The sequence below is a fragment of the Apium graveolens genome, chromosome 10, assembly GCF_009905375.1.
Source record: "Apium graveolens cultivar Ventura chromosome 10, ASM990537v1, whole genome shotgun sequence".
Taxonomy (NCBI): domain Eukaryota; kingdom Viridiplantae; phylum Streptophyta; class Magnoliopsida; order Apiales; family Apiaceae; genus Apium; species Apium graveolens.
The window spans coordinates 157,552,580-157,576,510 of record NC_133656.1 but is presented as its reverse complement, the minus strand read 5'-3'; the positions used below and the strand labels follow the sequence as shown (position 1 = coordinate 157,576,510).

Genomic DNA, 23,931 nt, shown 5'->3' with positions numbered 1-23,931 from the left:
GCAAAATTAGAGTTTGTTGTCTTGGATGTTTTGGGGAATAATTATTTGTCATGGGTCCTTGATGCGGAATTACACCTTAGTGCTAATGGCCTAAAAGATACTATTGACCCGGAAAAAATCCCAACTGTTGAACAAAATATAAAATCCACGAAGATCTAAAATCTGAATACCTCACTATCAAAAATCCATTCACCCTTTGGAATAATCTCAAGGATAGATTTGATCACCAGAAACTTGTTCACTTGCCATATGCCTGATATGACTGGATTAATTTGAGGTTACAAGATTTCAAATCTCTAGCTGAATATAATTCTGCTCTTTTCAAGATAAGCTCAAAATTAATTTTATGTGGTGAAAATATTATTGATGCTGAAATGATTGAAAAGACCCTCTCAACATTTCACCCAAACACTATGATCCTGGCTCAACAATATGGGGAGCGTAATTTTCAGAAATATGGCGAGCTGATATCTCTCCTTCTTGTGGCTGAAAAGAATAATGAGTTGCTACTGAAAAATAATCAGATTCGTCCCACAGGCTCTGCCCAGTTACTAGAAGTACATAACACGTCATTCCTGAAGAATGAACGTGGGAAAGGGCATAAAGGAGGACGGGGTTATGGACGAAATCGTGGACGTGGAAATTTTCGTGGTCGAGTTCACAATCAATATCATTCTGGCCACCTGAAGTGGCAACGTGATGGTTACAACTCTGGCCCCCGAAAATGGCAACGTGAAGTGCCAAATAAAATAAAGGCACCCCAAGAAGGAGAGAACCGAGGCATCTGTCATAAGTGTGGATCTGAGGGGCACTGGAAACGTACTTGTCGCACACCCAAACATCTTGTTGATCTCTACGAGTCATCCAAAAGGAATAATGGAAAGAGAGTAGAAACCAACTTCGCTAATTATAATCTAGTTAATGAACCAGTCAATAAGGCCTCAAATGAAATAGACACTGGTGTTAATCTTTATTATGGTTTAGACGACTAGACTTCATATGTATTGCTTTACTTATTTTCTTTGTGTTTTACTTATGTAATCATTTTATGTACTTATTTCATGTTATTGTTCTATGTACTCGGTGTGTTTTTAATAAAGATGTTTTTCATTTATATATGTATAGAGATTGAAGATATATGCATTGTTGACTGCGCAACCACACACACTATTTTAAAGAGTCAGAAATACTTCTCACAGTTGACTAAAACCAACACACATGTCTGGACGGTATCGGGTACATCAAATATAATAGAAGGTTTTGGGAAAGCTAGTTTTCTTCTACTAAATAAGACACACATACACATACAAGAGGTTCTATACTCTAGCAAGTCAACTAGAAACCTACTGAGTTTTAAAGATATCCGTCTTAACGGGTTTCACGTTGAAACTACTAATGAGAATAAAAAAGAATACCTTCTCATCACCTCAAACACCGTTGACAATAAAAGGGTCCTAGAAAAATTTCACTCGGTTTCTTCAGGATTATATGTTATGAGTATACGAGTTCTTGAATCTCATAGTTGTTGGATTTTAAACGCAGCGGGGGCATGACAAAACACTTTTACACATACAAAATCCAAATAAAAGCATATAAATCGTGAATAAAAATTCGAGGGATCGAATCTAACCTTTTAAAATAATTCGGAGACAACGATCAGAGATCCTTAGCAGTTGCTCCTCAAGTGTGAAGCACTCCACCAGTATCCACCAAAAAAATGATATTAAGGAGGAGGAAGGAGGTGGAGAGAATTGGGATTTCCAAACTTTTTGGGTTTTCGGGTTGGACGTGGGTTAGAATAAAATAGGGTCTATAATAGTGTATTTATAGGCAAAATTTTCAGCTGAAATTTTCCCATAAATATTATTATTATTTTCCCATTTATTATTCTCATTAATAATTAAAACACCTTTTAATTATTAATCCTATTTCTAAACACTTTAGAAATAATTCTCTCTCTTGATTTAATTTCCAAAAATTAAATCCTTTAATTAATAATATTAAGAACTTTTCTTAATTAATTTATAATCAATTAAATCTCATTTAATCAATTATTAAATTTGTCAATTAATTATTTATTTCATAAATAAATAATTATTAGCCATTATTAATTAATTCCTCCACCATTAAATCATTCTCCTTTTATGGTGTGACCCTGTAGGTTCAATATTAAGCCGGTAGTAGAAATAAATAATAATAAAACTATTTTATCATTATTTATATAAATTCTCTAATTTATTAAATATGATTAATTAATTAATCACATTTATTCTACATCGTGAGTGATGCTTCTCAACATATCGCGACTATCCGGATAATATGAATTCACTGCTTAGAATACCAAGAACCTGTCAGTGAATAGTTACCGTACAATAAACTCCTTCTACCCTACAATGTCCCGATTAAATACAAGGCATGGATCTCGTGTCAAGCCTATCTAATTCAATCACTTGCTTACCATTTACTATGCTTAGTTCTATGCAAATTAGAAACTCCTTTCTAATTTCATTCACTCTGGCCAGAGATTCCTGAACTAGCATAAGTGGATCAGCCTTGAACATTCGCTTCCTTCACTGGAAGGGGTAGATCCTTTATTGATCATACACTATCTTCGTGTACAAATTCCTATACCCAGAAGAGCCCTAATAATTGTCCCTGGAGACCAAGAACTAAACCAAAGCATAGTTCAGTGTACACAAGATGACTGTGATGACCTCAAGTCTAAGGATACTTGTACAACTATCACTATGTGAACAACTGCTGACACGTGAGTGAACTCCATCAGTTGTTCAGCTAGGCGAGTCATGTTCAGTGAACTTATTCTATAATAAGCACCTACATACTAGCTATAGTGTCACCACACAAATGTCTATGAGAACAGACATCCTTCATAATGAAGCAAGCATAGTATGTACCGATCTTTGCGGATTATTAATTACCAGTTAGTAATCCTATGACCAGGAACTATTTAAGTTTAGAGTTATCATCTTTTTAGGTCTCACTATTATGATCTCACCATAATCCATAAAAAGCTTTACTCTAAACTATGGTATATCTTATTTAAACACTTAAATAGATAAAGCCCGTAATAAAAACAAAACAAGTCTTTATTAATATCAATGAAATCAAAACAGATTACATAAAAGTTATTCCTAAATCCTTATACATGATTGGACTTAGGACATATTCCTTTCAATCTCCCACTTGTACTAAAGCCAATCACTCTGGTATCTAATACCCATCTCATCTTTATGACGATCAAAGTGACTTTCAAAAAGTAGCTTTGTGAGTGGGTCTGCTATGTTGTTATGTGTGTCAACTCTAATTCAATACAATACAAGAAATGTTACCGCGCTCCCACTAACCCTTTTGTAAACGCATGGTTCATCTTCGTTTTTGATAAAATCAAACTCTTTGATTGTCTCATCAAAACGAATGTTCCATCTTTCGAGAAGCCTGCTTTAAACCACATATGGTTCGCAGCAGCTTACACACTAGGTTTTCATTTCTCTTGGAAAGAAAACCATCTGGCTAATTGCCAGATCTCATAGTCGTAGTAAGCAGCATTCGCAAGCAAAATCCGAACTGATTTTAACAGGGCTACAGGTAAAAGGTTTCATCAAAGTCAATCCATTGCCTTTGTTTGAATTCTTTTGCCACAAGCCTGGCCTTAAAGGTCTCCACCTGGCCATCTGCTCTAATCATTCTTTTGTATCCCGTATACATAGATTTCTTTCCGGATTTCATGGCACTATGCCATTTCTCTGAGTCAACACTACTCATAGCCTCATTATAGGTCATAGGGTCGTCATCATCAATGATCGATAACTCATTGTCATTCTCAATGACAAGGCCATAATACCTCTCAGGTTGGGGAGACACTCTCCCTGATCTATGAATGGGTTGTTCCACAAAAGGTTGTTCAGTCAGAACAGGTGTTTCCACTTGATCCGTAGTAGTTTGTGCTTCTTGAACTTCATCAAGTTCAATTTTGCTCCCACTGTTTCCTTCAAGGATAAACTCCTTTTCCAAGAAGGTAGCATGTCTGGATACAAACACCCGATGATCGGTGTAAAAGTAATACCCTAAAGTCTCTTTAGGATATCCCACAAAACTACATTTTACGGATCGATATTCCAGCTTATTTGGGTCAACTTACTTGACATAAGCTGGACATCCCCAAATCTTAACGTGTTTAAGACTCGGTTTCCTTTCTTTCCATATCTCATACGGAGTTTGAGGAACAAATTTGGAAAGCACCTTATTCAGTAAATATGCTGAGGTTTCCAATGCATAACCCCATAGGAATACTGGAAGATTTGCATAGCTCATCATGGACCGAACTATGTCTAACAAAGTTCGATTTCTCCTTTCAGATACCAATCTGGAGGAGTCCACTGGGAGACTATACCATTTACTTTGAGATAATCTAGAAACACTCCATTAAAGTATTCACCATCTCGATCTAATCGAAGAATTATAATACTATGTTTGGTTTGTTTCTCCACTTCATACTTATATTCTTTGAACCTTTCAAAGGCCTCAGACTTGTGTTTCATCAAACACATATCTGAATCCAGATCTATCATCTATGAAAGTAATGAAGTATGAAAATCCACCCATGGCTTGCGTAGACATTGGTCCACATACATTTGTGTGTACCATTTCTAGCAAATCTGCAGCCCTCTCTCCATGTCCACTAAATGGAGACTGCAGTGCCACTATAAAGTGAGATTTTCATCATCCCTTTTCTTTTATTAGTTTGTTCAATCTGAAGTAAATTATGTCACATATATACAGACCATTATTTAAAGTACCACGTCCATAAAGAATATTATCTCTAAGAATAGAACATTCATTATTCTCAATAATAAATGAAAATCCAGCCAAGTCTAACATGGGAATAATATTCCTCACAATCGAGGGAACAAAATAACAATTATTTCAAACAATAGTCTTGCCCGTAGGCATATGTAAATGAAATGATTCTACATCTTTAGCAGCAACTCTTGCTCTATTTCCATCAGTAGAATCACCTCTTCTTCCTCAAGAGTCCTACTTCTCCTTGGTCCCTGCAACAAATTGCAGATATGAGAACCACAGGCGGTATCTAATACCCAAGTAGAAATGACATATTCACTTCTATCATGAACATACCTGAATCAGAAGTGGTAGTCTCACTACCCTTCTTCTTCAATTCTGCAAGGTAAACCTTGCAGTTCCTCTTCCAGTGCCCCACCTTGTTACAGTGAAAGCAAACAACTTTGCTCTCGGGGTCTTCAGCTTTTGGTGGAACCGGCATTTTCTCACCTACTTTCTTCTTCTTGGAAGAGTTCCTCTTCATTTTCTTAGGATTGGAACCTTCACCAATTAGAAGAACAGAACTCTTGTTAGGGGGAAAATTCGATTCCGCAGTCTTCAACATGTTGTGGAGTTCAGGCAGGCTGACATCCAACTTATTCATGTGAAAGTTCACAACAAACTGCGAGAACGAACTCGGATGCGATTGCAAGACCAAGTCTTGGCTCAGCTCCCCATCCATGGCAAAACCAAGTTGTCCAAGACGTTCAATCAAATTGATCATCTTAAGTACATGGTCATTCACAAATGATCCCTCAGACATCCTACAACCGAACAACTCCTTTGATATCTCATATCGAGTTGTCCTCCCTGCCACATCATACAACTCTTGTAGATGCATGAGGATAGTGTGAGCATTCATATGCTCATGTTGCTTCTGTAGCTCAATGTTCATGGAAGCTAGCATGATGCATTGAGCATCATTTGCATCATCTATCCACTTACGATACACAATATGTTCATCATTATGTGCATCACTAGCAGGTTCAGTAGGCTTAGGTGAGTCAATCACGTATTCCAGCTTCTCAATCCTGAGAACAATTCTCAAGTTTCGAAGCCAGTCAGCATAATTAGGACCAGTCAATTTGTGAGCATCCAGTATGCTCCTTAGTGATAGTGCAGAAGACATAATATATATTGTAAATCTGTAAATGATAAACACATAACAACACTTAGCAAATATTCGATTTCATTTTAAAACACTATATGAATCGGGTCTTTATTCATAAGTGGCTCCCACTAGTTTTCCTAATTTATTCAACCCCCTACGTGAAAAATTAAGCATTCATAATGCTAGTGGGAATAGGGATCCTACATTCCATTACACGACCCCGGCTGTAGCACGAACCGCCATGTAATGTTCAATAGGCAGACAACTCTTGTCAATTACATCTCATGTTATTCCCTAATCAAACTTTAGCCTCTTGAATAATTGAGTCTCGGCTGTAGCACGACAAACTCAATATTCTAAGTCAAGTCTAACCCAACATTCCGTACAGTTGAATCAGTCCCCAAAGGCCCACGGCTGTAGCACGTGCCGACCTTTAGATTCTTATTCAATGTACACATCTCTATGTAATACAAGTATTTCTTATTTCGAAATCAAAGCCCTCGGCTGTAGCACGAACCGACAATGATTCAAAAATAAGAACTACTTTTCTATCATGTTGGAAGGCTATGACCGACACAAGCCCGTTATGTCATTGGCCAATTACTACTTGATATTATTTAATTTTAGAGGGATTATATTACGTTACAATCATAATCATATTATAAAGAGATTCTTCCTTTTAAATTAAATATTTCAAATCAATAATCAATAATCAGACGATTCCCAGATCGGGTGGAGCATTGTCAAGAGGCGTCACTTAATAACCCTTTCTTACAGATAGAAATCTGTTGTTGACAGAATCATCCTTTCTCTCATATCGAAAATTCATATTCAATTACGTGTTTCACAAACACAAGAATCTCATGATTATATTCATAATATTATTCTTAAGGTTATGAAACAATTTCATTATACTAGGTTGTCTAACAAACGCCTTATGTTCATTTAAGTTCACCTAAATCTATCATCGCATGATAAACTAAGCATATATCACATATATAAACATGAATAAACATCAAGGTAGGCATGTTACATCATCTAGCACATTAGTCTAAGCATTATACATCTCTATGTATCACATTAAGCATTTAAAAGCAAATTAAACAGTCAAAACCTGCTTTAAAACACTTCATAGAAATATAAACAGTTCAAAAGATGACTGTGATGACCTCAAGTCTAAGGATACTTGTACAACTATCACTATGTGAACAACTGCTGACACGTGAGTGAACTCCATCAGTTGTTCAGCTAGGCGAGTCATGTTCAGTGAACTTATTCTATAATAAGCACCTACATACTAGCTATAGTGTCACCACACAGATGTCTATGAGAACAGACATCCTTCATAATGAAGCAAGCATAGTATGTACCGATCTTTGCGGATTATTAATTACCAGTTAGTAATCCTATGACCAGGAACTATTTAAGTTTAGAGTTATCATCTTTTTAGGTCTCACTATTATGATCTCATCATAATCCATAAAAGCTTTACTCTAAACTATGGTATATCTTATTTAAACACTTAAATAGATAAAGCCCGTAATAAAAACAAAACAAGTCTTTATTAATATCAATGAAATCAAAACAGATTACATAAAAGTTATTCCTAAATCCTTATACATGATTGGACTTAGGACATATTCCTTTCAATAGTGTCAACATCCCCAAAGTCATAGACCCAAAACTACTTTCCCTTTGGAAAGAAAGACTCGGTCATCCAGGAGTATCTATGATGCGTCGTATCGTTAAAAATTCTGTGGGACATCCTCTTAAAACTTAAAATATAATATCCCAAGATGAACTTCATTGTTCAGCATGTTCCCTGGGGAAAACTGATTGTCCGACCATCCCTAGTTAAGCTTCAAACCGAGTCCCCGAAATTCTTAGAAAGAATTCAAGGTGACATTTGTGGTCCTATTCATCCATCTTCTGGCCCATTTAGGTACTTTATGATTTTAATTGATGCGTCAACTCGATGGTCTCATGTATGTCTACTTACAATCCAAAATACAGCCTTTGCCAAATTACTTGCCCAAATAATTAAACTTCGAGCTCAATTTCCTAACCATCCCATTAAATCAATCTGACTAGATAGTGCTGCTGAATTTACATCTGCAACTTTTAATGAATATTGTATATCAGTAGGAATCTCAGTCGAACACCCGGTGGCTCACGTACATGCACAAAATGGTTTAGCGGAATCCTTAATTAAAAGACTTCAACTTAGTGCCCATCCCTTACTCCTAAGGGCAAAGTTACCTATATCTGTTTGGGGTCATGCAATACTTGTTATTCCTAGTGAACTAACAATGAGATTTACAGAAGGGGGGTTGAATGTAAATCTCAAAACTTTTTCAAGTTTTGAGCAGTTTCAAAGGCTGTGTGTTTAAGATAAACAAGTGTGTGAATTGCTTTAAGCTAATACAGACAGATATATATTCAAGCACAAAAGTACAGAACACAACAGACCTTAAAAACTTTTCTGGTGGATTTGTTGTTCCACCAGAGATGGTATTTCAGAAAATCTGTGATTCAAGAAGTTGATCACAGCTGCATCCTAGTACAAACTAGATAATTTTTCTCAAGATTTTTCTAAACAGCTCTGGAAAAATTCTATTCTAATTACTAGCTGCTACTTGGTTTATATAACACCAAGTTTACAAGTGAAGACAAAGATAAAAAGTACAATAATAAAATAAGTTCTCCACTTGTTTCTTCTCCATTTTACTCCAGTGCATTGTTGACTATTGCCTCTTTATACTAGAGTAGAACGGCTGCTTTTTCTGATGTTCCTGAAATAGGCTACCACATCTCAGTTGTCTCTGTCAACCCATGCGCCTCTGTTTGTAGGTACAACTACCACTTGTCAACTGCTATTTAACAGAACATCCGTTGAAGCCTTCATCCGTTGATGGCTTTATCCGTTGATGTGTTAGCAGTTGAAGCTCTATCCGTTGATGCACTCATCCGTTGAAGGATGTTATCCGTTGAAGCTTTAGAGACATCCGTTGAAGCTTTGTTTCTCATCCGTTGAAGGTCTTTAAGTTATCCGTTGACACCATTTCATTTATACAAAATTACAAGGCATGAAATATTTACAATTGGCCTTCCTATCTGCATATCCTTTAGTAGTCAACATGACTTATAATTTCCCTCAACATTTAAGAATTATATCTCAAATTCAGAAACTGAAATGTGCTACAACACTAGACTTATTTCTAGGTAAAGCTACACCATCAACGGATAGCCAAAGTGGTCTTATCCGTTGAGGCTACAAACACTAGATTTCTACTTAAGTGTTTTGTTAAACATATCATCAAACTAATGCACATATATTCCTAACAATCTCCCCCTATTTATGTCTATAAGAATTGTAGACATAAATTCAAGGTTAACTTGATGATAACAAAACACTTAACAAATATATGAACTGAAACTAAGTAGAAATTTAAAAGTGCTGCAAAAGTGTATGTACTAGAAGGTAATTGAAGATTTACAGTGTTTCCAAGGGTGCTCCACTAGCCTGAGCAAATCATCTTTTTCTTCTTTGATCCCTGGTTTTCTTTCCTAGCCCTTTGTCATTTTCCTCAATTTGGAGTTGGAGTTGTCTGAAGAATTCAGCTTCATCTTCATCACTGATATCCAACTTAGATTGCATTTCTTTGAGAGTTTCATTGCTGGCAATCTTAAGTTGGTCTTCAAGTCTGAAAAATCTTCTGACTCCTTTATCATCTCTGAATTCCATCAACCAATGAGGTAATTTGTGAATTGTAGTTCCCCTTTCTTGAATGAGTAAGGTTCTGGGCAAAGCATTGGGCGCCCTCCAAGCTTTCCTTATGTTGGCAATCTTGTTGAGAATTTCAGTCTTGGCAGTCCTGGTAAAGCCAGAATCCTTTTGTATGGCTGAAAAGACTCTGATCAAGGTAGAGTAGCCTTCATTCAGAATCCTGTAGAGAGACCATGTTCTTTCCCCAGCTCCTTTGTATCTGAACACCAATCTCTCTGGTAGCTGTCTGTATGCAGCAATTCCCCTTACATCCTCCAGCTCATCCAGATAGAGTTCAATGTCTGAAATTTCTTTTATGTCACAGATGTGAACATAATCATCTTTAGAAATGGGTGGCTTAGGGTTAGGTTTATGTTTTTGAGTGAATTTCTTAGAGTTTAGGGGAGGTGTAGATTTGGATTTTCTTTTCTGTTTCTTTGGTAGTGGAAGAGTGGTTAAAAAGGTAGGCAAATTGATGGTGTCCCAATCAATAGGTTCCTCTTTTGGGATGATTGGTTCACCATGGATGTTTATAGTGGGATCAGCAACAAAGGGTTCAGGTATGGAAGGTAGAGATTTAGTTTCTTCAGTGTTGCCTTCACTCCTTCTATGTGCCTTGGCCTTTCTTCTGTTTCCCTTCTGCCATTCCTCTTTTTCCTCCATGCTTTCACCAAATATACTCCCAAAAACCTCATCTAAGTTTGCAATCTTGTCTTCACCCCTGACTTCAATTCCTTTCTCATTTTCAACTAGACTTGACTTTAGCTTTTGTTCAAGCTTTGCTTGTGCTCTTTTGTCAGCCTTGAGTTTTTCAGCTTCTTTCTTTAACCTTTTGGTTTCTTCCCTCTTGGCTATTGAGAATTTGGGATGTCCTTGCATCACACATATGCTCTTTCCCTCTCTAAAGATAATAGCCATGTTTCTCCTTACTGCCTCATACATGGTCTCCTTGTGTTTTATGATGCTAGTACCCAAAACTTTGTCTTCATCAGGCTTTGGAAGAGGAAAGTCCACTTCTTTCATCTGAGCAAAGTCTAGAGGGTTCTTTGTGGAGTCCTTGCTAGATCTGGTGTTGGGCTTGAGAACCATAGGATTTAGATTCTTGAAAGAAGTCTCTCCAACCTTATTTCTCCTTTCTGGCTTGTGCTCCATATTGATTGGTTCAACCTTTGTGCTATGTTTCACAGATATTGATTTATCTTGTGTTGAGCTAAACAGCTGTTGCATCCTTTCATCAATTCTCCTCCTTTGCTCTTTCACTTGAATTTCAGCTGCTGCTAGCTGGATTAAATCAATTCCATCAGGCTTTCCTTTGATTTGAATGATTGGAGAAGTAGTGATGGCATGAACTAGCACTTTAGATATTTGGATTTTTGTAGATGGCTCTCCTTCCCCTTCCCTTTTACTCTCCCCCTTTTTGTTATCATCAAGGAGAGGGGTCAAGCCCTGTGCTTTTGCCAGCTGCATAAGTAGATTTGTTTGAGATTGTTGGTTGTGAAGAATGGTGGCCACAGAATCTTCAATAACTTGAACTCTGTCTTCCAATTTGGCCAGCCTCTTTTCAGTATGTGATTCCTTTTTCAATCTCAACAAAATGTCCTGCATTGTACCAAAGGGCATGACTGAATCCAATTTTTCAGAATTGTAGGATTTCAAGTCAGCAATATCCTTTCTGAGTTCATCCACACTCAGATTCTGTCTTACTTGCTGCAACTTCATGAGATGCAGTGAGTCCAAGTGAGCTGTAAGCATAGCCTTTGTACCAGCATGAGAAGTTTTCTGAATGGCCTGTTTGATAGTACTGATTTGTTTGACTAAGGAGACATTGAATTGCCCTGTTGTAGACTCCTTTGTGAAGGCCCATTCAGGTAGATTTGGAATAGAACTAGGGCCTTCATCTCCCCCTAAGTTCATGCTTCCATCAGAAGAAACAAAGTCATCATCATCAGAATTTACTCCAAATTCTTCAAATGACTCACCAGCTGTTGAAGGCATCTTGTTAATAGCAGTTTTGTCCCTTTGAAGAGATGATGTTGTATGTACTAGATGTAGTGTCTTTTCTGCCTTTACATTGCCCTGTGCAGCCAATACTTGATAGGCTGAAACGGGATGAGTAAAAGTGTCAGCATCCAAGGAAATGTTATCAATTACATCTTTGTAATGTTGCTGAAATTGTCTTTCCTTTTCAGCATCATTCACAATCATTGACTCACTAGCAATGGCTGGATCCATCCTTATATCTGCTGTACCTGCCTTTCTCTCATTTTCTCTATGTTCTTGCATCAGGGGCTCCCCCTGGCTCACACAACTCACTCCCTCACCTTCACCTACTAAGGTGGTACTCCTCTCACTTACTTTTGCCATGCTGGAAGAAATAGCATGCATATTTGAGCTCTCAATCTCTCCTTTTGCCTGGGAGCAACCCAGCCTCTCACTCAAATTGTCACTCCCTTCCCTCAGTCCTAGAAGTGATTGTACAGTAATCAAGTCTTCTACACTTGGAATTGTTTCAGTTGTGTGTGTAGAGACTATCAACGGATGAGGAATAGCCGTTGAAGGTGAAACTGATGGTATCAACGGATAACTGCTGTTAAGCTTATCCGTTGAAGAACAACCACTTGTCAACGGATGAGTGATATCCGTTGAAGAAGGAAAAGAAGTAGAAATTGAAAGTGATATAACTGTTGAATCTGTGTAGATTGATATGAGTTTTGGTGACACAGATCCTTCAATTACATCTGAAAGAATTTGCGGGTGATCCAACAAATCATCTAAAAGATGATGATCACCTGTATTTGAGTGGGGCTCCTCCCTGAGTTGTAAAGAGGGAGAATCAGGAATTGATGGGAATAACATATCCACATCTAGAGATGGTGAGGAAGTGTGTGGTGATTGTTGTGTGTTAATTGTGAGAGAATGGGGCTGTGACTCCACATTTGTTGGAGCCACATCAAACTGAGTTTGAGAAGGCATAGATACAGATGGATGTATCTGTGCAGTGTGTGCACCCTGTGTAGAAGATTGGGTTCTAGCTCTCTTTCTTCTAATAAAGGCTTTTGTTGGTGAGTGTTTGGCTTTAGTGTCCCTCCCTCGTTTATGTGTTCCTGGTTGGGAACTATTTTCAATAGTTACATCCTTTTGGGAGGATGCAGCTAGGGATATGCTAGTAACCTTTTCAACCACCACAGCTTTTTGAGAAACTGTGGCTTGGCTAGCTTGGGAAGCACTTTTCTCTCCTTCCTTATCCTGGGGGTTTCTTTGATGTTCACCCCTCCCCTCACCACTCACACCCTGTTCACTCCCCTCAGGGTTAATGGTAGGTGTTACAACTGTTGTCTTTTGAGAAACATCAGAGGTGGTTTTCTTTGTCTTTGATTTTGAAAGTTTAGTTTTGGTGACCTTGGTAGGAATCTGTTGGGGCATTGTCACAGATTCCATGGCCACACTAGAAGATAAAGAAATAGAGGGGTTGGAAGAAGTAGGAGTTGTAGAAGCAATTACCTCACCTACCTGAGGTGCATTCATGATTGGTAAATATACCATGGCACACTGCTGTTGAGATCCATTCTCAATAAATCTGCAAGAACTCTTTTCTCTTGTGCCCAACACTTGAGTTTATTATTCTCATTCGTAATGACCAAACCTTCAGCAACATGGTTAGCCAATAACATAAAGAATCTAGCATAATAGATGTTATTAGGTCTATTAGCTTTGTTACCTAATCTAGTACCCAATTCTAGCATAACATAGTTGCTAAAATTAAAATACCTATCAAAAACAAGCATATAGAGCATATTAACAAGAGATGAAGTTATGGCATCAAAATTGCTAATTTTCCCAGAGAAAACCTTGATAAAGGCATCCCCAAGAAAACTCCATTCTTTCCTAAGGCCTTTTCTTTTAATACTCCCTAAACTAGCAGAGTTAAGAGAATAACCTATGGAATCTAACATGCTGGATACATCATTATCAGTGTGTGGTGTCATGGCATTGTTCTCAGGTAACTTAAAACATGCTAGTAAGTCATCACAGTTAACACAGTGATTTTTACCTTTGAGAGTGAAGGAGATAGTCATATCTATGGAGTTGAACTCAGCAGTTGTCCAAATCTCCTCAACTACTTCACAGTAAATCGTTGGGGCTTCCAGCATTGCATAGCTAAGTTTACAGTTTTTGATGAAGTCCATCATTTTGTGATAATCTGAGTGGGCTTCATTCTTTTCTACCAAAGCTATGAAATTGTTCTTCTCATAGATGAACCCAGATTGAGACATAATCTTTACTACTGGTGCCATTGTTGTGAGTAGAAATTGCAGAGAATAACTTGAAGGTTTTGCAGAGAGAAAATGGTAAAAGCTTTGAAATTTCAAGAAAGCATAAAGTAAAAATGAAAAATCAGAAGGGCTTATATACTTTCTCAAATAAAAAAAAAACATAAATAAGAGATTAAACAATAAATATGTGTAAGTGAATTTCAGCCGTTTAAGAATAAACTGTAAGTATTCTGAAAACTACCTTTAAAACAAATACATACAGTTGTATGTATGAGTATCAATGGTTAAGACAATAGAATCAACGGCTGTGAAACACTTGAATCGACTGATGTGATATTTCAACGGATAAGGTAAACTGTCATCCGTTGAAGAGCACTTCAGTTTTATCCGTTGACGGATAAAAATTCCAGAAATGTATATGACTTTCAACGGATAATGAACATCCGTTGACAGAACAATTTTGACTTTCAACGGATAGGGAATATCCGTTGATGGAATAATCTATGTTAAAAATCAAATTTGTTCTTGCAGCTAATACATTTCAGGCTTCAATTCAAATTGCAATAAGGACATGAATTTTAAGAGTAATTAAGCATACCTAGCTCACTTACCAATCTTGTGAATGTTGATTCATCAAGTGGCTTGGTAAATATGTCTGCAATTTGTTGTTCACTTGGAACAAAATGAAGTTCCACTGTACCTTTCATCACATGTTCCCTAATGAAGTGGTACTTGATATCAATGTGCTTGGTCCTTGAGTGCTGCACAGGATTCTCTGTTATGGCTATGGCACTTGTGTTGTCACAAAAAATAGGAATTCTATCAACATGTAGTCCATAATCAAGGAGTTGATTCCTCATCCATAACACTTGAGAGCAGCAGCTTCCAGCAGCAATGTATTCAGCCTCAGCTGTAGAAGTAGAGACTGAATTTTGCTTTTTGCTAAACCATGATACAAGCTTGTTTCCCAGGAATTGGCAGGAGCCTGTTATACTTTTCCTGTCTATTTTGCAACCTGCATAGTCTGCATCTGAGTAGCCAATTAGATCAAAACCAGACTCTCTAGGGTACCAAATTCCTAGATTTGGAGTCCCCTTGAGATATCTGAAAATTCTTTTAATAGCTACTAAGTGAGATTCTTTAGGGTCAGCTTGAAATCTAGCACAGAGACATGTAGAAAACATTATATCTGGTCTACTGGCAGTTAAATATAAAAGTGAACCAACCATGCCTCTATAACTTGTAATGTCCACAGACCTTTCAGTCTTATTTAATTCAAGTTTGGTGGCAGTGGCCATGGGAGTTTTTGCAGATGAACATTCTATTAAGTCAAACTTCTTTAAAAGATCATAAATATATTTAGTTTGACTAATGAAAATTCCATCACTAACTTGTTTAACTTGTAAACCAAGAAAATAGGTTAGTTCTCCCATGAGGCTCATTTTATAATTACTTTGCATTAGCTTAGCAAACTTTTTACAAAGCTTATCATCTGTAGATCCAAATATTATGTCATCTACATAAATTTGAACAAGTATACTAGAGCCATTAACATTCCTAAAGAAGAGAGTTTTATCAACAGTACCTCTAGTGAAGTGATTCTCCAAAAGGAATTTTGATAAGGTTTCATACCAGGCTCTAGGTGCTTGCTTCAGTCCATAGAGTGCTTTCAACAGATAATACACATAGTCTGGAAAATTTGAATCTTCAAACCCTGGAGGTTGACTTACATAAACTTCTTCCTCCAATTTCCCATTTAGAAATGCACTCTTGACATCCATTTGATAGACTTTGAAATTGGCATGGGCTGCATAGGCTATAAAAATTCTGATGGCTTCAAGTCTTGCAACAGGAGCATATGTCTCATCAAAATCTATTCCCTCTTGTTGAGAATAGCCTTTAGCAACCAATCTGGCTTTATTCCTTATGACAATGCCATTTTCATCCATCTTGTTTCTGAATACCCATTTTGTGTCAATAGGACTCTTGTTCTTTGGTTTGGGTACCAGCTTCCAAACTTTGTTTCTCTCAAATTGGTTCAGCTCTTCCTGCATAGCTAATATCCAATCTGGATCCAATAAAGCTTCTTCCACTTTCTTAGGTTCCTCCTGAGATAGAAAACTACTATACAGACATTCATCTTGAGTAGCTTTTCTTGTTTGCACTTTAGATGATGCATCACCAATGATCAGTTCAAAGGGATGATTCTTGGTCCATTTCCTTTGAGGTGGAAGATATACTCTAGATGAGGTGGCCTCAGTATTGTCATGATGTGAGACAGAGTGTTGATTAGTTGAAACTCCCCCTGAGTTGTTGGTCCTTTGCAGGGAACTTGGAGTTCTATCAACTGATGATGTAAATCGATTATCCGTTGATGAACTATGATCAACGGATGCTTCATTTTGTACTTCAACGGATGATGCACTATATCTTTCAACGGATACTGCATTGCCTCTATCAACGGATGCAGAATTTTGTGCATTATCCAAGGGCATATTTTGAATCCCTTTTGAAGTGTCATCTCCATCAGTCTCCTCTTCACTATCATCACAATATATCTCAATGTTGTCAAATTTGAGTCTCTCATGGTGTCCCTCATCTGTTAGTCCATCAATCTTTTTATCATCAAACACAACATGCACAGATTCCATAATAATGTTGATTCTTAGATTGTAGACCCTATAAGATTTTCCAGCTGAGTAACCAACAAATATCCCTTCATCAGCCTTTGCATCAAACTTCCCTTTATGGTCAGATTGATTTCTCAGTATAAATCATTTACATCCAAAGACATGAAGAAAGTTTAGAGTTGGTTTTCTTCTCTTGAACAACTGATAAGGAGTCATGCCTTTAGCTTGATTGATCAAAGAAATATTCTGAGTGTAGCAGGCACAATTAACAGCTTCAGCCCAGAAATATGTTGGTAACTTTGATTCTTCAAGCATTGTTCTAGCAGCCTCAATTAAAGATCTGTTCTTTCTTTCAACTACCCCATTTTGCTGAGGTGTTCTTGGAGCTGAGAACTCATGCATGATTCCATTTTCTTCACAGAACAGCCTCATTGTCAAATTCTTGAACTCAGTTCCATTGTCACTCCTGATATTCCTAACCTTCAAGTCAGGATGATTATTGACTTGCCTGATATGATTGATAATGATTTCACTTGCTTCATCCTTTGATCCAAGAAAATAGACCCATGAAAACTTTGAGAAATCATCTACAATCACTAAGCAATATCTTTTTCTTGCAATTGACAATACATTGACTGGTCCAAACAAATCCATATGTAGCAGCTGTAATGGTTCATCAATTGTTGTTTCAAGCTTCTTTTTGAATGATGCTTTCCTTTGTTTGCCTTTCTGACAAGCATCACACAAACCATCCCTTGAGAATTCAACAAGAGGAATTCCTCTAACTAAGTCCTTTTTGACTAGATCATTCATTGTCTTGAAATTCAAATGGGATAGCTTCTTGTGCCATAGCCAACTTTCAACTGGACTTGCTTTGCTGAAGAGACAAGTAATAGATTCTGCATCAGTAGAGTTGAAGTAAGCTAAGTACACATTTCCTTTTCTAACTCCAGTTAGAACCACTTTGTTGTCTTTCTTACTGGTGACAACACAGGCTTCAGAATTGAAGGAAATTGTATTCCCTCTATCACATAGTTGACTGATGCTCAGTAAGTTGTGCTTGAGACCATCAACTAATGCAACTTCATCAATGATGACATTCCTTGTTAAAATCAAGCCATATCCCATAGTAAACCCTTTGCTGTCATCTCCAAAGGTTATGCTAGGGCCAGCTCTCTCCTTAAACTCTGTGAGCAGGGAGAAATCTCCTGTCATGTGTCTTGAACAGCCACTGTCCAAGTACCATAGATTTCTTCTGTTTCCCTGCACACCATAAAATCAATCAAGTTGATTTTGGTACCCAAGTTTCCTTGGGTCCATTCATGTTAGCCTTTCTCCTAGACTTCATTCCTCCTGCATCTTTAGACTTAGGTAACTTTGAGTCAACCTTGATCTTAGATGTAGTTGGTTGAGGTGTAGGGTTAGTCACAGAATCATTTAGCACATTTGGAATTTGATAAGGCATGGATTGTGCAAACATGTTATTCCACATAGGCATATTGTATGGCATTTGAGGCATACTAAATGCAGCAAGATAAGGATTGTTAAAATATGGCATGTTTGCAAAATGTGCATAAGGATTCTGTTGAGACATAACAGGCATAGCATGCAGAGGTGATGCAGACATATTAGGCATGGAAGAGGGTACAGGTATGGGAGTTTTCTTAATAGATTTGCAATTAGCAGATAGATGATTAACACTATTACAATGCACACAGCTTTTTCTAGGAGCATACTTATCAGGTGTGTAATTGTTGTGTTTGTTAACCCCTACCTTCCCATTTCTATTAGATTTCCTTTTAGTTTCCTTTTTATCCTCAACCACTTTGAGCCTATTCTTTAATTGTTCTAAGGTCATGTGTCCTATATTCACCTTACTGAAATCTTTGGATGTGCTTGCTTCTTCTTTGACAAAGTTTTTGGAAGTTGAACCAAACTTTTTGTTGAGTTTCTTTAGATTTTCACTTTTAGAAACATCTGCCTGTTTTAATTGAGGAACCTTCAATGGATGCTCCTTTTCTTCCTTCAACGGATAATTTTCATCATCCATTGATTCCACATCCGTTGACAGCCCATCAATTAATTCCATTTTCTTTTTGTTTTTATCCCAGGCAGTTTCACAAAATGATTCAATTCCTTGGACCTTGACAATTTGAGCACTAACATCCCTAGATGTCTTCCAGGCTTTAATCACCTCTTGCTCTCTCTCTAATTGATTAGAAAGTATTTCTACTTTCTTAACAGATTCAGCTAGTTCATTTTCAACAGATATACAATGTAGCTTAGTTTTCTCTAGGTCAATCAACTTATCTTCTAACACAGCATTTCTATTACTTAAAAACATATTGTTCTCTTTAATCCTACTATTTTCTTTAGCAAGAGATTTAAGAGACACACACAAGTGATACAATTGAGTAGACATGTCATTAAAAGCATCATTGCACTCTTCTTTAGTAAGCTGTGTTAAATCAGTAGTGATTACCTGGTTGCTTGATGAACTAACTTCATTTTCCTCAGAATCAGCCATGAGAGCCAAGTTGACATATTCCACATCTTCATCCTCTTCTTCTCCATCAGCTGCCCAGTCTTTTTCTTGAGTAATGAAAGCCTTCTCCTTTTGCTTGAGCAGATCAAAATATTTCTTTTTGTAATCTACTTGGTCAAATTTCTTCTTTTCAGAAGTTGGCTTTCTGCACTCACTTGCAAAGTGTCCACTTATACCACAATTGAAACACTTGAACTTGGATTTGTCCACCATGTTCTTATGAGGTTTAGTGGCTCTAGTGTTTTTCTTAAATTTCATCTTTGCAAATCTTCTGGACAGAAATGCAAGATGCTCATCAATACCATCAGAGTCATCTTGGCTGGAGTTGTCTTCATTCTCAGCAACTTGCTCCTTACCCTTGCTTGATTCTGATTTGCTTGTGCCATCTTTGGAGTTTAATGTTGATCTCACAGTTTCTTGTCTGCATTCTTTCTCATTTTCAGCTACCAAGGCAACTGAACCTCCTTTCTTTCTTCCCTTCTCCAATACCTCATCCTGTTCCAGCTCTAGTTCATAAGTCTTCAAGATTCCATATAATCTTTCAAGAGTGAAGTCCTTATAATCTTGAGAGTTTCTCAAGGAGACAGTCATGGGTTTCCATTCCTTTGGCAAGGATCTTAAAAATTTAAGATTTGAATCCTTCACCTGGTACACTCTACCATACAGCTTCAGTCCATTCAACAGCTTTTGGAATCTATTGAATGTGTCATTTAAAGATTCATTTTCTTCAAAATGAAAATACTCATACTGTTGAATGAGAAGCTGCATTTTGTTTTCTTTTACTTGTTATGTACCTTCACACAGTAGCTGAACTGTGTCCCAAACCTCTTTGGCAGTTGTGCAATTTATCACATTATCAAACATATCCTTGTCAAGACCATTAAACAAAATGTTCATAGCCTTCTTATCCTTGTGGACTTCTTCTGTGTCTTCCATTGTCCATTCTGCTCTAGGTTTTGGAATGGATTGACCAACAACAATTGTGGCTGTAGCAACTGTGGCTACTTTATGGGGAATGTGAGGACCATTCTCAATGCAATTTACATAACCTTCATCTTGGGAGAGTAGATGAAGGTGCATTTTCACCTTCCAATGGTGATAACTGTCTTTGTCAAGAACTGGGATTTTTACTCCAATATCCTTCTTACTCATCTTTGTTAGTTTCCAAGAACTTTAAACTCTTTGTGTGTCAAGAGCCTGCTCTGATACCAATTGTTATTCCTAGTGAACTAACAATGAGATTTACAGAAGGGGGGTTGAATGTAAATCTCAAAACTTTTTCAAGTTTTGAGCAGTTTCAAAGGCTGTGTGTTTAAGATAAACAAGTGTGTGAATTGCTTTAAGCTAATACAGACAGATATATATTCAAGCACAAAAGTACAGAACACAACAGACCTTAAAAACTTTTCTGGTGGATTTGTTGTTCCACCAGAGATGGTATTTCAGAAAATCTGTGATTCAAGAAGTTGATCACAGCTGCATCCTAGTACAAACTAGATAATTTTTCTCAAGATTTTTCTAAACAGCTCTGGAAAAATTCTATTCTAATTACTAGCTGCTACTTGGTTTATATAACACCAAGTTTACAAGTGAAGACAAAGATAAAAAGTACAATAATAAAATAAGTTCTCCACTTGTTTCTTCTCCATTTTACTCCAGTGCATTGTTGACTATTGCCTCTTTATACTAGAGTAGAACGGCTGCTTTTTCTGATGTTCCTGAAATAGGCTACCACATCTCAGTTGTCTCTGTCAACCCATGTGCCTCTGTTTGTAGGTACAACTACCACTTGTCAACTGCTATTTAACAGAACATCCGTTGAAGCCTTCATCCGTTGATGGCTTTATCCGTTGATTTGTTAGCAGTTGAAGCTCTATCCGTTGATGCACTCATCCGTTGAAGGATGTTATCCGTTGAAGCTTTAGAGACATCCGTTGAAGCTTTGTTTCTCATCCGTTGAAGGTCTTTAAGTTATCCGTTGACACCATTTCATTTATACAAAATTACAAGGCATGAAATATTTACAATTGGCCTTCCTATCTGCATATCCTTTAGTAGTCAACATGACTTATAATTTCCCTCAACATTTAAGAATTATATCTCAAATTCAGAAACTGAAATGTGCTACAACACTAGACTTATTTCTAAGTAAAGCTACACCATCAACGGATAGCCAAAGTGGTCTTATCCGTTGAGGCTACAAACACTAGATTTCTACTTAAGTGTTTTGTTAAACATATCATCAAACTAATGCACATATATTCCTAACAATACTTCATGCTGCAAATATAATTAGAATAAGGCCTTCTGCTTACCACAAACAATCCCCTCAAGAATTAGTTCTTGGTCAAGTACCTAATATATCTCATTTTAAAGTATTTGGTTGTGCTGTGTATGTTCCTATATCACCACCACAAAGAAATAAAATGGGACCTCAAAGAAGAATTGGTATATATCTTGGTTTTGATTCTCCATCTATTATAAGATATCTGGAACCCTTAACTGGTGATGTTGTTACTGCTCATTATGCTGATCGGTATTTTGATGAATCCATGTTCCCTAAATTAGAGGGAGATAATGATTTGCATAAATTAAATTCCGAAATATCATGGAATGCATCAGGATTAAATTCTATTGATTCACGTACTAATCAATGTGAATCTGAAGTTCAAAGAATTATTCATATGCAAAATATTGCTAACCAAATGTCGGATACCTTTAGTGATTCTAGACATATTATAAGGTCACATATACATGCTGTTAATGCTCCGACACGAGTTGAAATTCCTACTGAAAAATCAATTCCTGAAGAATTGATTGGTGATTCAAAGCCACGCCAGAAGCGTGGTAGACCTATTGGTGCAAAAGATATTGTACCACGAAAACGGAAATTGATTGGAATTGCCCCAGAAGTGTCAAAAGTTTCAGAAAATACCCTAGAAGTGGTATTTCCTCCTGAAGAGGTTCAAGCCCCTGAAGTGGCTGTAACAAAACTCCCAGATGTAGGATTGCCTCCAGAAGAGAATGTTGCCCCAGAAGTGGCAAATGCTTCCACAGAAGCAAAGGTACTTGAAAATTATGAGATCTCGATGAATTATGTCCATAACGCGAAATTACTGGATCGTGGGAGTATTGAGGTTGATGATATATATGCTTTTTCCGTGGCATCTGATATTATTATGAACTCCAATCCTGAACCACAAAGTGTGGAAGAGTGTCGACACCGAGATTATTGGCCAAAATGGAAAATTACGATTCAAGAAAAATTGCAATCCTTGCGCAAGAGAAATGTATTTGGACCTGCAGTCCAAACACCAGCTGGTATAGTCCCTGTCGGGATTAGATGGGTGTTTGTACAAAAACGAAATGAGAGAAATGAAATTGTGAGATATAATGCCCGGCTAGTAGCCCAGGGATTCTCTCAAAGACCTGGTTTTGATTACCAGGAAACATACTCTCCTGTGATGGATGGAGTTACTTTTCATTTTCTAATGGGTATGGCTTGTATGGAAAAACTGGAAACACGTTTGATGAACGTTGTGACATCATACCTATATGGATCACTTGATAGTGATATTTATATGAAAATTCCTGAAGGGTTAAATATTAAGGACACTAAGCCTCGATATTTATATTATGTTAAATTACAACGATCATTGTATGGTTTGAAACAATCTGGTCGTATGTGGTACAACAGGCTTAGTGAATACTTATTGAATGATGGATATGTTAATAATCAAGTATGTCCTTGCATTTTTATTAAACGATCATCAACTGGTTTTGTTATTATTGTTGTATATGTGGATGATTTGAATATTATCGGTAATACTGAAGATATTACTAATGCTGCTAACTATTTGAAAAATGAGTTTGAAATGAAAGATCTTGGAAGGACAAGATTTTGTTTAGGTATACAGGTGGAGCACTTATTTTCAGGAATATTTTTTCATCAATCAAACTACACTAAAAAGATTCTTGATCGGTTCTACATGGACAAAGCTCATCCACTAACCACACCAATAGTTGTTCGATCATTTGAAGTTGAAAAAGATCCTTTCCGTCCTAGAAAACAAGATGCAGAGACTCTTGGACCTGAAGTTTCATATCTCAGTGCAATTGGCGCTCTCATGTATATTACAAATAACACACAGACTGATATTACATTTGCAGTGAACCTGTTAGCAAGATTTAGTTCTGACCCTACTAAAAGGCATTGGGATGGAATAAAACATATATTCAGATATCTTCGAGGGACAATCGATCTTGGACTATTCTTCCCAAACAATTCAAGATCACGGCTAGTTGGATATGCAGATGCTGGATACATGTCAGATCCTCATTTTGGGCGATCACAAACAGGTTACCTATTTACATATTGTAATACTGCTATCTCTTGGAAGTCTACAAAATTGACTATGGCTGCAACTTCATCAAACCACGCAGAGTTACTAGCAATTCATGAAGCAAGCAGATAATGTATTTGGCTAAGGTCGGTCATTCAACATATTCGAGAATCATGTGGATTATCAAGTATTTCAGACAGTCCTACAGTTTTATTCGAGGATAACTCGGCCTACATCAAACAACTTAAGGAAGGATATATTAAAGGGGATCGAACAAAACACATATTGCCAAAATTATTCTACACTCATGAACTTCAACAAAATGGTGATATTGATGTTCAACAAGTTCGCTCATGCGATAATCTGGCGGATATACTTACAAAGTCACTACCTACATCAACA

General features: G+C 37.0%; 1 protein-coding gene across 1 annotated transcript; it reads left to right on the top strand.

Annotated features, from left to right (window-relative positions):
- Positions 1–374: 374 nt before the first annotated feature.
- On the top strand, positions 375–992 carry LOC141691194 (uncharacterized). The gene has a single exon (XM_074495932.1). The coding sequence runs from the start codon at positions 375–377 to the stop codon at positions 990–992; it is 618 nt and encodes a 205-aa protein (XP_074352033.1).
- The last annotated feature ends 22,939 nt before the right edge of the window (positions 993–23,931 follow it).